Consider the following 14,462-nt stretch of genomic DNA (forward strand, 5'->3'; position numbering starts at 1 on the left):
TATCCGTTGAGGCAGGAAATCGAGATTAGAAAGATAGTTAACAGTGGGAATATGAATTTTTGCTGCAATTTTTGTGAGTTGTGGAATGTTCAGCCCTGAAACGGTTGTTGCTGATTCTATGACTAGCTAACAAGCTCTACAGCCGCGTCGCCATTCACTTGACTAATGGATCTCTGTATAATAAAATGTAATCTTCATGATTATTAATACTACTGAACAATGATGCAGAGTGAAAATATGAAACAACAAACACATATGCCTTCCCCTGTATATATATATACCCTAAATGAATACGAAGAAAAATTACAAAAAGATGCGTAATACAAAACAAAACGCCAAAGTAATAAACACCCGATTATACCCAGTTGTATGATTATCACTAATGTTAAGTTCGAAAAGTTTCTTAACTGGCAGAAGTCAACCCTTTTCGCACCGCTAGGACGGAATCCACAATGACGGCGTCCACTCCATAATTCATCTGTAGCTTGCAATAAGCGGGAACATTGTTCATCGTCCCGTACGTGAAGCATACAAGACCTGACTCCTTGACGGCGCGGATAAGCCTTGGTGTCAGGATCAGCGGTTCACAGGCCGACACGAGGCCGAGTAAGTTCCATTTCGACGCGAATCGGATAGCTTCTTGTAAACTTGACGCGCGGACATCCGCCATCGGCTCTGTTCCGGATTCTGTAAGGAACAGCACGGGGATCGATGGCTGCTTCAGGGATAACATCACGCACACGTCCGGGTGGAAACTAGAAAATATGATATCGCGCCCGTCTGCATGATCGTACACAACCTCCAGCACCGAATCCACCCACTGGTTAAGTTCGATTGCGAAATCATCCATATCTTCGGCTTGGCTTTCATCAAGCATGGGATACTTGCACTCAATATTGAATCCAACATTTTTCGGCAATGTCTTAAACACTGCTTCCAAAGTTGTGAATGGCGCCTGAATACTCAAGCCACGAGAGTTGCCTTTAAATCCTTTCTTCTTGAAATCCCGCGTGAACTTGAGACGTTCGCTGTACTCTGAATCCAATTCCTCCATCTCAAGAGACAACGAGCGGGGTCGTCGCCCAAATTTGGGAGATTCGATAATATCAACACCGTTAGAATTATTCCTACTTTCTACCCTTCTGGGTGACGAATTGCGGCTTCGTGATTTTGGTGTGCGGCGCTCCGACACGCTCAAAAACTGCTCCAACGTTAGAGCGTGCATGGGAACATCGATACCGGTCTCCGCGACAAGGAAGTCATGGTAAATCACCGGCACACGGTCTTTCGTAAGCTGGACATCAAACTCGACATAACTCGCGCCCAAATTCGCGGCCGCAATAAACGACTGTAAAGTGTTCTCGCCAAGTTGTAAACTCTTTCGGCTTGTGGAGTTCTTGCCGAGACCACGGTGCCCAATCACGCGTGACGATGCGAGTGATTTCCAGTACGTAGCCGACTTGGCAATGGTCATGTTCGGATGCGTAAATGGCGAAACGACAAGGAACTCAAAGTTCACTGTTCCGAGGACTTCGAGAGTCGTAGCTTGGATGATCGGCACGGTAATCGTCTCGTGAAGACTGCGGATCGATTGGCCGACTGATGTCTTGATTGTTGAGAGCATCGCGACCGCACGCCCAAGGATCTGATTTCGGTTGCCAGCATACGTAGGCACGATATCGAAGAACAGCCGCGCTTTAGACGGATCGGCCGTCTGGAACACAATCGGCTCAGTCGACGGATTGTCCTGGATCGGCAAATCAATTACGGTTGGTTCTCCTTCGGCATTGTGGGCGGAAATCACAAGCGACAGTGCAGTGTCCAGCTGAGTCGAGTGCACGCGCGAGAACGGGACCCGATCGAGCTGCACCGTGGGAGTATTTGAGCGCGTGTCTGTCGATCCGAGGGTCACGAGAATCATACTGGTGTTGTTCTTCAAGTATCTATGACCGAAACTTTTAATTGGTTCGTGAGTGGTAGGAATCGACGGAGCGAGGCTAGGCGACGATGATAGTCTAGAAGAAGTTGACGAGTTGAGTGACAATAAACTGTCCATTGAAGCAGAGGCCGCACTCGCAATGTCGCTCCCGGACTGGAATGGAGATAAACTATCTAAGGTCGGAGGCTGTTTGGATGGCAACTTTTTCGCGATGTCCAGGTGACCCCTCAAGCATGCATGCTCCGTAGCACTCCATCCTGAACCATCGGTCTTGTCTGCGTCGCTTGCATTTGCCATCAACACGTCAACAACAGCAGAATAGCCATAAACAGCCGCAACAAACAACGGCGTCCATCCGTATGTGTTCTCGGCGATCTCTGTGCTGGCACCGTACTTAAGAAGGATCTCGGCAGTCTCCGTATGGCCAAACTTGGCAGCGACGTATAGCGCCGTTTCCCCCAGCAGATCATCCGCATAATCAACATCCAGACCAGCATCAATTAAGAGTTGGACAATATCAGCGTAATTTGACTTGGCTGCGAGACTCAAAAGCTGAGATGAGTCACGTGGCGGGACTCCTTCAGTTGCCGTAAGGAGGACTTTCAAAGTCTTGGGATGTTTGCCAATGACAGCAAGGTGGAACGGCGTCAGACCCTCCGCATCGACCCACTCAGGAGCATCCAGGCCGGGGAGAACTTCAAAGAGGTGCCACTTTTTTAAGTACTCTACAATTAATTCTGTGATCAGACGCATGCCATATTGGGCAGCATAGTGCAACGGACTTCGTTTGTACGCGTCTCTGGCAGCCAAAGCAGTCCGCTGGGAGGGCTTCAAGTGATCTAGAATGAATCTCAAGACAACAGTTTCGTCGGTCGAATTCTCACCGTCACTGCCAAAGACCATCGTAAGCTGTATGGTCGAAACCGGGTTTTCTGCTGGTGTGATATACAGCTCTCGGTTGCGCGTGGCTTCGAGTGTTTCATTCGATCGCTGCCGTCCGAGAGCAACAACAAGTCGATGTATTATATTCCGATCCCGCAGATCCGATGAGTCCGTCAAGTTGTCCACTTGCTGAAGTAAGTACTCAATGCAGTTCAAAGCCTTCGAACCGACGGCCTTCTGCAGAGCAGATAAAAGCACTTTTTGCGAGTCATGGTCTCCACTCTCTACTAGTGCTGCTTTCAATGCATCCAAGTTGTCTTCAGCAACTGCTGCTTTCAATGCCTCGATATTTGGCGTTGTCGAAACTGCGGTATCAGAACTGCTTTTGCGCGTATTGTTCGGTGACAGTGATCTCAAAGAATCTTTAAGTTCATCAGGCGCAAGATTCGAGAGCCAGTTGTTGATAGTTGCCATGTATTGATTATCCTGGATACCGGACGCAAACGGCAGAATCAAGACTTTGGAGTCCAGGTAGAGGGACTGCTGATTAACGCCAGTGCGCTTATCAAGCTTTTTCAGAATTTTCACAAATCCGCGTTTGTTGACCTCGGCATACCACTATTCTATTAGCCCAATAAATACAGGTCGTGAATGTATACACACCTGGAGCATGCGCAATTGGCTCCGCAGCTCGAGCAGCGCGCCCACCAGATCCTCAAGATCATCACGGTCCAAATCCTCAGGCTTCACATTTTCGGAAAATCTGTCCAGCAAGACCTTCAATCGCCGAGAACACTCTGACAATCGCTTATTGTAGAATAAATCCACAGCCTCGAGGTTGCGGTCAAGCGAGTAGAAGAATGCTGTAAATATTGTTCAGTATTTATTTACCCCTGAAACCTTGACGATTGTCACCGCCAAACAAACAATTCGATCATAGAAAGTATTGCCTTACGGGTCAAGTACGCATCGCTGATGGGGCCTTCTGCCTCTCCGCCGGCAGCAGCACGTGCACGAGCAGTTCGGATATGCTTCTTTAGGGACTTATAGTTAAGGTAATACGAGCTGTGATGATTAGACAGCTAGATCTGCCATGTTTGAGGCTGATATCAATACATACCCCCACTCAGGAACTTGATTCCGGGGTAAACTAAAAGACAAAGTGTTAGCTGCAGAGTAGCAAGCAGAAAACAGGTGAAAATTAGGAAAAAAGGACCGTAAGGAGGTTCTCTTACTTTTTGCCAAATTTCATGATATGGGGATTCTTTTCCGTCTCGGGGCTCTTGACGGACAACCGGTCAAAGTTCGGTAGAAAGGAGAAATAGAAGTAGTAAAAGCAAAAAAGGGATTCCGTCAGCCGAGCAGCATCGATAGGTCGCCATTAAGATATAAGTGGCGGGATCAAGCTTTCGTGCCTGCTCGACTGCAAAAACAGCGGCCGGGCCAGACTGAAGCCTGAGTGAGCACAGACCGTTTAATTGGATCACGAACGGCAACAGAACAACGGACGACGATGTAAAAAGTGGTCATTTCATATAGCACACTAACTCGCGCTTTGCCTCCACGGATGGGGGCTGATATGCGTAAGCTTCGTGTGCACATATTTTTCCGGGGGAACAAAGCCTTCCGCCAATGAAGAAGCCGAGGGTAGCCCACACTACTTACCCGGCTGTTCATTTGTCAATAATCTCCTCCTGACCACATTCGCTGACAAGTCTTTGCCATTCGTCAGTGGTTGTCTACCTCTTATTGACATCTAGATTAACATCTAGATTAAAAATGAATACATTTGTAACAAACAATCATTTGTCAAGTTGTGTAGCGAACTGCTACAATCTAACTAGTAACTACCATGACCTTAGTTTAGCAGCATCCACAGCTTCAACTTGGTAGATCTTCCATAACTGCCTCAAAGCAATTCAAGTTTAGCCCCTCGCAATAATTGTTTCATAAACTTACGCAATTTGATGACGGGATTGTGATAGCGTGACCCGAATTGAGGACGCTACGCCGTATTCTAAAAAGACATCATTTTCATGTTCGCTAGTCGGTCGTGTGAGCTACTCCAGTCAAGGTCGCGTGCTTTTAGGAGAGTGGCAAAGCACTACGCCTTCTGACCAACAACATCGTGAACTCTGGCGAAGTGCATTGACCCCGCGAGGACATATGACGCAGACTGCAATTGTCCTTTCGCCCCCAATTCCTATCGTCAGCTGAAGCCTAAGCTAAATTCCTGCAACAGTTCACAGCTACTAACTGCAATCACAGCTACTAACTGCAATGACAAGCTGCTTCCAGCCGCCTTCCACACCTGCGATATATGTATCAACGTAACAAGCCAAAAGTTGTAGAATCAATCATGTAACCGTATATACACTAGGTCTGGTAGATGATTACTCAGAACGGATAGGAAAGGGATAAAATGAACTTCAACCAAAAATAACTTATAACTAAGTTTTCAAATATATTGGAGCTGACTATTTCTGCTACAACCAAAATCCACAATCCAACACATACTGCACCCATTACAAGCTACAGGGAAAACCTCATGAAGATTTTCTGAAGGTTCCAAAAACAAGCATAAAGACATTTGAAAGCAGTACCCTGATGGCTCTGGTAAAAGGCAAGAGCCATATAAGAATTGATGCTGACTTTCTGTCTTACAGAAAGAAGAAAAAAAAAAATTTTTAAAAACTTCGGCGACGGGCAAAATTTATAGTGGTTCTCAGAGGGAGGATAGGGTTCCAAACTCTGTAGGGTTTAGTATTCGATCACATTTCAGAGTGCGGTAATTGGTTGACTTTAGGGCCAATCTGTGACCAAGATGTGATCAGATGTGTTATGCACAATTGATAGGGCCACCATAATTGTGCATTCTATCGATCAATCGCTAGTGCATCTTTATGGTAAGTCCTGATTTACTTTTACCCCAACGTACTAAGGTCCTAACATTAATAGCCTCCTTGACGAAGACATTCACTATGAATAGTTAGAGCACGTGTACGCTGATCTCGAATCAGACCCGCGCACAATGCAATGACAACATCAGAACAGAGATCGGAAGAGACATAACTGCTTGCACGCAATAAAATATGTCTAAGGATGAATTCACAAAAGCCAAATTTGAAATGCAGCATCTCATTGAGAGCCGTTGCATCTGAGAACACCAAAAGAGAGTTATGTGATACTGAAGACATCTCAATTACATTCTATTCTATCTTACAACTTGACCTTCACTCCGCCGCTCCATTCTATATTTTCATGTACATCTTCGTGGGTCTTCTGCATCCTCCATAACCGGACCACTGCTTCACTCAAATGCACTTCACCGCCCTGCTTAATCGCCTCCCAGCCCAATAATATCATGTTCGACGGAATGATGAATCCCAGCTGCGGATAAATGGTGCCTGTCGCATCCACTCGGCCGTTACTCGTAATCATGCCCAGTAGCAGTCGGTCTGGTGTCCGAGTAAATATGCCACCTCCAGATGACCCGTTCCAGCACCCGGCTGACACCGAGAATAGGGCGACCTCAGGACCCTTACTATGCGGTAAAAGTGGTAACTTGACAACCTGCGAAATGGTTCCGTTCGACACAAGTGGCATGATTGGTTTTGCGCTTAGTGACTGTGGCGGAAATAATCCAAATCCAACACTTGTAATCTGAGTCATCTGCGCAACTAGTTCGTCGCCTGAGGCGATTGTTGCTGGTAGTGCATCGCCATGTGGTGTGTCGAACACCAAATAGACAATATCCATATTTGGAATTGGATTGAGTATCTGCCTGACCTGTCTAGAGGTCTATCCATTCATTAATACTATTGCGCAGAGAAATTATCAAAACTTTTTAATCTCACGTTAGATTCCGGAAACACAATAGTGACTGAGCCTGCATCAGACTTCAACACATGGCGATTCGTAACAACCATATTCTTTGAAATCACAATCCCGCTGCCCCACGATCTCCGTCGTCGAGCTCTATCATGCACGTAGATGCACACGATACTTTTCATACACGTATCATCCTTCGGTGCGGCGACGTTGAGTGCTTCAGACATAAGAGTAGCCAACGCGGACGCGTCCTCAATTCTAAACCTGGGCCATCGAATCGCCGCACAAGTAGTCCGATGTTCCGGTATGAATTGTCTCGCGATATCGGAAACAATCATAGTCCAAGGACATATAACAGACAACTCACCCTCTCCGTTTGATTTCCTTAACGAGCCGGCAAGTATCCCGATACTTCTTCCGCTGGGACCTAATACGGCGCTGCCTTCCATGCCTTCCAGATACCTCACATCAGATAATATCATGCCGCTAGTCCCAATCGCACCAGAACCTTTCGGTTCCTGCACATAGCTGACGGTGCCGGTTGTTTTGAAGCCGAGGAACATGGCCGGACTGTCCACCACGAATGGCGCCCCTTCGATCGTAAGTGCTGACCCCACGCTCGGCTTCATAAAAATAAATTGCCGATCCGCAGCAAGTCTTCTGCGTGGTATCAAGATTACAATTATCGCAGGTGAAGCGAGTTCCGTTGACCGCGGGTGGAATTGCATAGACCCTGAATTTATAGTGAATTCGTCAATGAACGAGCCCAGTGTGAAGAGATTTAGCGTGGTCGCGATATCCACGGGCGTCCATGTTATCTTCTCTATCCTCTTCAGTACATCACACGTAGTGGTTGAACAGAGTAGATCTTACCCGCTCCTATACTCTGCCTCGTCGCCATATAGAACGAGCAACCGGAATTGCTGACCACGATGTTACTCGCCAGTGCGGACGAACTATTCCAATTAGCCCAACGATCTACAAAATTACACTATCGCCACAATCTATACATTGTAAACACAAGTCCAGGTTCAACATCGTCGTCTTTGGTTATGTATACGGCAGATACGGCGGCCACGCTTTCTTTTTCACCCTTGCCTTCGTTAACCACGACTTTCAACGCCGCCGTGGTGAAGGAAAATCTCCAGTCACGGGAATTCATGTTGCTTCCTATCCGCATCCCATGCGTATTCTAGAGTTTTCCATTTGTCGACTTCATTTTTATTCTAACTATCTCAGTCGCTTAGAAGCACTTCTGCGGCGTGGTTAAAAGTGCGCAAGCCACGGATAAGATCACAAAGTTGGGTATCAATTAAACTTTGGACTCCGCTCATATTTGAGAAATGACATAAATGTAACGCCCCTTAGAGATTAGTGTTAGCTTAGCGTCGCCGCCACATTTGTAAGCCACAATTTTACGCGAAACATATGTCGCGGACCGAACTCATCGGCAACGTCTGATCTCTGATATCCAACGCCTAATTCGCATTAGCTAACGCAATATTATCTGGAAAGTAATGAAAAATGTCAAGTAATACCACAGTCCCATCCTTCAAGAAACCATCTTCGGCTAAATTCGCCAACGCGCGCAGACGCATCATCCGTCGAGATTCCCCCGATCCGAGTTCTCAAGCGGCATCGCAGTCATCTTCTGACCCGTCCGACGATTCTGATGGCGATAAATCGACAATAACAGCCGCGACATTATCCAAGAAACGAAAACGAATAGGAGGGATTTCGGATACGATCGCGAGTACGTCTAGCGGGTCGTCAAAGCCCAAAGCTGATGGAAAATCGGGGCCGCGTATACTTGGTGCTGTTGAACATAAATCTACTGGTTCAGCATCTGTATCTAATTCGACAGATGTGACGAAGACGTCTGCTATGTTCGACGAGGAATTTTTGCTGGGGAAGAAAAAGAAGTCTGGCAGTACTGAGAATAAGGATGAGGAGAAAGTGCAAGATGGTGTGTATGCTGGCAATGCAAATTACAAGAAATTCATTACGCCACGAGAGACTTTGGCAAAAAAGGTCGGCCCGATGAAGGCGCCGTCGAATATTAGGAGTTCGACTGTGACAGATTATCAGCCTGATGTCTGCAAGGACTATAAGCAGACTGGATTTTGTGGATATGGCGACTCGTGCAAATTCTTGCATATTAGAGAGAATTATAAGGCTGGTTGGCAGCTAGACAAGGAATGGGAAGAGGTGCAACGTAAAAAAGGAAAGGCATAAGCAACCTCAATGTAATGTAAAATAAATTGCGGGATCAAATTATAGGTTGTACAATATTCTAAATATCAAAATGCATGATATAACTTTTGGTACACTATGCCCGATGCATTAGAAGACATCAAACGTCATATGATAATATCCAAAATCACAACTCCTCCTCCTTACCTGCTCAAAATGACTACCAAAACAATACACATCCGCAATTGTCATATCCTTTCTACCAGTTTACAATATCTTCCACCTCACCAACCGTACTACTGTGCCGAACTGTCTCGACTTCCTCTTCGTAGTTCAACACTGGCGCACCAGCAGTCTCCATAATATCCGGCAGTACCTCCTTCAAAAAATCCACCACTAGTCTGTTAACCTCCGCAAATTCTAGCAAGAATGCATCATGTCCCTCAGGCGAATCGATCTTCGCGAGTCTGGCGTTCGGAATGTAAGTTGCTATCTCCTCTTGCTCCGCAAATGTAAACAATCCATCTGATTCAATCCCAATCACGAGTGTCGGCTGCATGAGAGTCGACAGCGCATGACGCACGTCGCCTGCACGATCTCTCGAAATATCGTGAGTATCAAGTTTCCTCGTAATAGCAATATAACAATTTGCATCAAACCGCTTCACAAACTTCTCGCCCTGATACCGCAGGTAATTTTGCGCAGTAAAGAAAGTCTGCGGCCGCTTAGTGCCGTTCAAAGATGTCGATGACGAGGTATGATTCAACTTCGGCGGCGTTTCCGTCTCCGGCGTTAACGCGTTCGATGATGCTAATTTCTTGCCGAGCTTGAATCCTTCGTTGTGTACAGCCCAGTTTTCTTCTCTAATGTTCTCGGGCTGACGTTGTGGTGCAATTACGGTCCGGTGACTCGTGGGATCTGGCAGGTTTCGGCCAAATTTGCTTTCAAAACTGTTACGAGATCTGTATGTTAGTAGCGCTGACATGCGCGCCGCGGTGAGACCGCTATTTGGTGGCTTTCAAATGTTAGCGACAATGCTTACCATAATAGCTAAAGACTCACATCGTCGAACGTATAATAGCCGTCCTCTGTAGCCAATATTAGCAGACATATTATTTAATTTCCAGTTAAAGCACGGCAAATGACTTACCATATTTGGGATCAGAATATATGCACTGTCGCTGAGCCTCACCCCATGAAATACACCACGCACTATGCCGCGCAGAAGTCGCTAATGGCACTATTGCCCTGACGTAATCTAGTCCAAAAAAAGCGTATTCCAAAACTAGCATTCCGCCCATAGACCCGCCGATAACAACAGCAACCTGCTTAACTCCTAAATCATCGAGGATTAAACGGTGGATCCTTAAGTGATATTAGCAACCAACATTGCCACCATAATAAACTGTATATTCCAATTCGTACCTAACGTCATCTCGAATTGTGACAAGTGGAAATTCCGGACCATATATAGTTCCAGTATCGGCGTTGACTGTGCAAGGCGATGCTGAGCCATAGGGTGATCCGAGCGAGTTCACACATACGACGAAAAATCTCGACGTATCAAACGCCTTGCCTGGCCCTATAAGCGGTCCCCACCTATAAATTTGTCGTCAAAAACAAACGTAGCCAGTTTTGGGGGCTTACGAAACATACCAATCAGCAACGTCAGAGGAACCTGTGAGCGCATGACAAATTACCATGACGTTGTTTTTCTCATCATTCAGTATACCCCACGTCTTATACGCTACTGGAAATTTCCGTATTGTAATGCCAGATTCTAGCGTATACTCTGGTATAACAGCAATCTGTTGCCCGGAGACAATGCTCACAAACGGATTCTCTGGTTCAAATGAAATTCGTTCTGCCATCATTAAGAAAAAGTCAGTTTGCGCTTAGAATCCATGTACCTTAAATTAAATTATACCATAACTGGGCCTGGGAGCCATGATAAATCATATGTTGTAGAAGTAATTAGTTACAAGGAATGGGCAGGAAAGGTGCTAATATACGAGTGTGAACTGGCTTAGTGTCTAAATGAGTCTTCGTTTATCGGCGGCATAACTATGACTCTAGGGAAAGGGCCATGGACATCTCGGATTCGGTCGGTTCACCTCAGGCTGCGACCTTCGCAGTCACGTCACCCACACACATAGATACGATTAATCACGTTCCTCAAAAACTAAAATCGCTGTATTACTGAATTGACTCAAGAGCTGTCTAATGTACGGATAGCAGTCCAAATTCGTCAAATTGTACGTGCGCATTAATAGTGCGCTGCCCATAGTGTAAATGACATGGCCAACCCTAAACACACCTCCTGCACACTGTATAAATTATTGCAATCGTCGGAACAACGTCTGCATTCTTTTTATGTTAGCGGTCCTATACACAGTCAAGATCTTATATAGCTGTATTACATGTGGTGGGATGTTGAACAGCTAGTCGCGCGGATGAGGTGAACTGTACGAGCCCGGTACGGATGGTAATTCACAGTGACTCCTGTAAACAGCTGCGTTTAGGGATTGGCTGGCAATAGTGTAATGTTTTAAGTCTAAACAATGCAAAATACGCCGGCTTGAATTTACTACCTAACTTGCATACTCTCAGATGGCTAGGAGGAGCAGATTCTCTCATGCACATTTCACCCGTAGGAGTCTGGTACAGTATAATATCATCAATGCTATTTATGTAGCTCTCAGCGCGAAACCGAATAAATCTAGCACCAACTCCGTAATATATGGCAGATAGGGAACGTTTCTTGTTTCCCAATTCCCTATAATAACCGCAATAAAAGCGCAACTACGGTACAAAAGCATTCGGGTCAGTCGAAGAAAAGACGAAACTCAGGTTCTTCGCCAACGTCTGTCCAATTTTCCGATTTGATGCTTCACCCCCAATCGCTAAAAACACATTTGAACCACCAATATCCAGGGCCTTCATCATGTCATTGATTGTGCCATACTTGTCTGAAATACCTTTCGACAGGCTCGGAGTAACGTATTTAACCTGATGTAACGTCTGGCTAAATGTGTCCTTGTTCGTGGTGCCGGCCTTGACCTGCCCTGACTCCATGCATATTGACTCGTGGATGTTCAAGCGTGACTTCTTGTATGGAATCGTACCGATATCCTGAGTCAATATGGAAATCCATTCGGCGCTGTCAAGCGGAGTAGTGGAATGGAACACCAAGCAATCGTACTCCACTTGCAGCATAATCAATGCGTCCTCAACCAAGTCCAGATGTAGCCTATGATTGTACGCTCTTTGCACTTTCACAAACAGGTCTCCTTCCTCGTTGCGCTTCTTGGTCTTACTCGTTGAGTTTCCCAGCGCATCTTGCACCATGTTGCTAAACTCCCTTTGAGTCCGTGCCGTCATCTTTTTGAAGAAGCTGGTCAAACCTTCTATCATATAGATCAACTTCAGATCGGGGTATATCCGGCGAATAGATGTGACTTTATCGATCAATCGATTTTCGATTACCATGTCGACGAATTCAACACCAGTAAGCACAGTCAAAATAAAAGACTCTTTTCGGACCTCTTCGGGAATAGGTACAAAATGACCTAGCGCATCGTTGTATTCCGCCTTAACCTTCCGCCTCCATTTAATCGTGTTTCTGGTTGGACTAGTCCAGGACGTTGAAACTTCAATTCCTAAAGGCGCAAGGATATATTGCAATTTCTGTCCACCGGCGGTGTTCGCAAAATCGGCGTCTATGTCGACGATCATTTCTGCGCATGTATCTTTCTTTGATAGCTTCAATCTATTCACGGCAGCGAGCTCATTTTGGCGCTGCTTTTCGAGACTTATTTGCTCCTTCTCCTTTCGCTTTTGTTCGCGTTCTGCTTCCTTCTCACGAGCAGCCTTCTTCTTTGCGATCTGCATTATATGTCAATGTGCCACACAGACCTGTGTAATAAGATTAAACATACCAGTACTCCTTCCGAAGACTGCTTCCGTTTACTCCCAGTATTCTCTTGCTGATTCCTTCTTTTCGCCTTACTTCTAACTGTAGACTCCTCTTCACTAGTGAAACGATGAGCCACAGTATTCTGGGTTCCCTTGTCTGCCTGATTTTTCTTATACTCCTGTGTAAATTTGTCGACGTTAAATGAGTCCAGCCTTTCCAATATCGACCTTGTGTTGGCAGAATAGTGACGTGTAGTGGGAATGTTGTCTATATCGTTTTGTTTTCGTTTTAGCAATACTGAATTCGCATTTCCAACAGGTGAAGATGACGACGTGTCTATAAGGTCTTCCACTTCAATATTTGTATATGATTTCGGCAAGATTTCGGAAGCAGCTTTGTGGGCTTGCTTCGATGCTGCTATGGAGGCAAGTATACCCGACGTAGACTTTGTACCTGATGCATAGCTTGAAAGAAATGATGGTTTGGCAGGCACAAGAAGACCGGTCGAACTCTCTCGAGCTACAACAGTGTCGAACTTGTCAAAGAAACTATGTACGTCAGGTACATCTAAATCGCCGTCTGTGTCACCATCGGTGGGGTCGTCGTCGTCATCGGTGCTATCCTCGAGACGTCGGCGCTTCGTTGAACATTTATCCGCGGGGGTAGAACACGGCTGGATGGTGCGCGCTGAATACGAGGCAGATGATGCGCTTGTATCAGATATCGTTATAATATCATCATCAGAATCAATTTCATGCATCAACTCGTAACCTTGTGACCGAGGTTTTTGCCGTAGAACGTCTGTAGTATCATCAGGTTTATTATCACGCCGGCGAGGCTGGGTTATGGGTGGTGATGATATTGGTTGTGTATCTCCCTGAATGTCTAATGTCTGCGAAAAGTGCACCAAAGATTGCTGGTTTCGTATTAACAATGGTCCATAACTAACATTAATGTCATCGACATTGTCCGGATCGATGCCAGCAGAGACTTGCTCAACCGACTCCAGACTTTGGTAAATTAGTAATCGTACACCTGCCTAAGGGTTTCTAGAAACATACAGGTTGCTGCTATATCCAGATATTCGTTTTCCAGGACCGTCGGCCTTCATGGACGGTTCTAACACGCGCACCGGCGAATCATCGATCATTATCACGTCTCGGTCTGTCGGCAGTATGGTTCTTTTCGTTTCCGGATTATTCCGTGATACACCACTCAAAAACTGACGCGAGATTAACATTAATGGTAATTTACCATAGACTCCAGATCACTCACAGTTCCGTCTAAAAACCTATCAACCGACTGTTCAACGTTTCGCGTAAAACTAACATCATCGCGAGCGTCGTCGAGGTGACAGCAAGTCGTCTGGGCGACCTGTGTTGCCATCTCGTCAGTCAATAACGACATCCTTGCATGACTCAGTGTCACAATTAATAAAAAGAATAATGACACGACGCGATGCCTAACGCCGCGTTTTAGACGTCGGCGGACTGATGAAAACAAGAATTTATTTGTTTACCCCTTACCAGAAATTAACAAGGCGCCAGCAACGTGCGATAGCCTGATGCCCTAACCCCTTATGGACCTTAATCAGGGCTAGTGCGGCTCAAGTCTTGCCCTAACTTTTGAAGGCTATCTCCTAGGGCGGCATTAAGTCTAACAAAAGCAGTCACACATATCGACGATTGCAATGAGCAACAT

At 45.9% G+C, this 14,462-nt stretch overlaps 5 protein-coding genes across 5 annotated transcripts; 1 reads left to right on the forward strand and 4 right to left on the reverse strand.

Moving 5' to 3' along the window:
- Positions 1-403: 403 nt before the first annotated feature.
- Positions 404-4,073, reverse strand: V1513DRAFT_456610 (GDPD-domain-containing protein; the record flags this gene model as incomplete). The annotated part of the gene is made up of 5 exons (XM_066899585.1): positions 404-3,439; positions 3,485-3,684; positions 3,777-3,886; positions 3,942-3,971; positions 4,057-4,073. The coding sequence occupies 5 exons, from the start codon at positions 4,071-4,073 to the stop codon at positions 404-406; spliced, it is 3,393 nt and encodes a 1,130-aa protein (XP_066755958.1).
- A 1,865-nt stretch (positions 4,074-5,938) lies between these two features.
- Positions 5,939-7,927, reverse strand: V1513DRAFT_394610 (trypsin-like cysteine/serine peptidase domain-containing protein). Its single transcript, XM_066895342.1, has 4 exons — positions 7,663-7,927; positions 7,526-7,608; positions 6,679-7,475; positions 5,939-6,622 (listed from the first exon to the last, which is right to left on the reverse strand). The coding sequence occupies exons 1-4, from the start codon at positions 7,830-7,832 to the stop codon at positions 6,041-6,043; spliced, it is 1,632 nt and encodes a 543-aa protein (XP_066755959.1). The 5' UTR covers positions 7,833-7,927; the 3' UTR covers positions 5,939-6,040.
- A 143-nt stretch (positions 7,928-8,070) lies between these two features.
- On the forward strand, positions 8,071-8,985 carry V1513DRAFT_437598 (uncharacterized protein). The gene has a single exon (XM_066896944.1). The coding sequence runs from the start codon at positions 8,177-8,179 to the stop codon at positions 8,885-8,887; it is 711 nt and encodes a 236-aa protein (XP_066755960.1). The 5' UTR covers positions 8,071-8,176; the 3' UTR covers positions 8,888-8,985.
- A 10-nt stretch (positions 8,986-8,995) lies between these two features.
- Positions 8,996-10,794, reverse strand: V1513DRAFT_472105 (Alpha/Beta hydrolase protein; the record flags this gene model as incomplete). The annotated part of the gene is made up of 6 exons (XM_066900164.1): positions 8,996-9,860; positions 9,908-9,933; positions 9,996-10,210; positions 10,271-10,444; positions 10,502-10,709; positions 10,773-10,794. The coding sequence occupies 6 exons, from the start codon at positions 10,792-10,794 to the stop codon at positions 9,105-9,107; spliced, it is 1,401 nt and encodes a 466-aa protein (XP_066755961.1). The 3' UTR covers positions 8,996-9,104.
- Positions 10,795-11,396: 602 nt separating this feature from the next.
- On the reverse strand, positions 11,397-14,275 carry V1513DRAFT_437606 (uncharacterized protein). Its single transcript, XM_066896945.1, has 4 exons — positions 14,037-14,275; positions 13,823-13,983; positions 12,784-13,771; positions 11,397-12,730 (listed from the first exon to the last, which is right to left on the reverse strand). The coding sequence occupies exons 1-4, from the start codon at positions 14,166-14,168 to the stop codon at positions 11,648-11,650; spliced, it is 2,364 nt and encodes a 787-aa protein (XP_066755962.1). The 5' UTR covers positions 14,169-14,275; the 3' UTR covers positions 11,397-11,647.
- Between the last annotated feature and the right edge of the window lie 187 nt (positions 14,276-14,462).

This window comes from Lipomyces chichibuensis (assembly GCF_038497645.1).
Source record: "Lipomyces chichibuensis strain CBS 12929 unplaced genomic scaffold V1513scaffold_3, whole genome shotgun sequence".
NCBI classification, from domain to species: Eukaryota; Fungi; Ascomycota; class Lipomycetes; order Lipomycetales; family Lipomycetaceae; genus Lipomyces; species Lipomyces chichibuensis.

Bases quoted from the DNA above. Each gene is read 5' to 3' on its own strand.
- V1513DRAFT_394610 (XM_066895342.1), bottom strand. From the start codon at position 7,832: ATGCGGATAGGAAGCAACATGAATTCCCGTGACTGGAGATTTTCCTTC. The intron at 7,476-7,525 runs GTAAGATCTACT...TGAAGAGGATAG, and splicing joins GAGGCAGAGTATAGGAGCGG to AGAAGATAACATGGACGCCC. The intron at 6,623-6,678 runs GTGAGATTAAAA...ATGAATGGATAG, and splicing joins TTGTGTTTCCGGAATCTAAC to ACCTCTAGACAGGTCAGGCA.
- V1513DRAFT_437598 (XM_066896944.1), top strand. From the start codon at position 8,177: ATGTCAAGTAATACCACAGTCCCATCCTTCAAGAAACCATCTTCGGCT.
- V1513DRAFT_437606 (XM_066896945.1), bottom strand. From the start codon at position 14,168: ATGTCGTTATTGACTGACGAGATGGCAACACAGGTCGCCCAGACGACT. The intron at 13,984-14,036 runs GTGAGTGATCTG...ATCTCGCGTCAG, and splicing joins ATAGGTTTTTAGACGGAACT to TTTTTGAGTGGTGTATCACG. The intron at 13,772-13,822 runs GTATGTTTCTAG...AATTTACCAAAG, and splicing joins TCTGGATATAGCAGCAACCT to TCTGGAGTCGGTTGAGCAAG.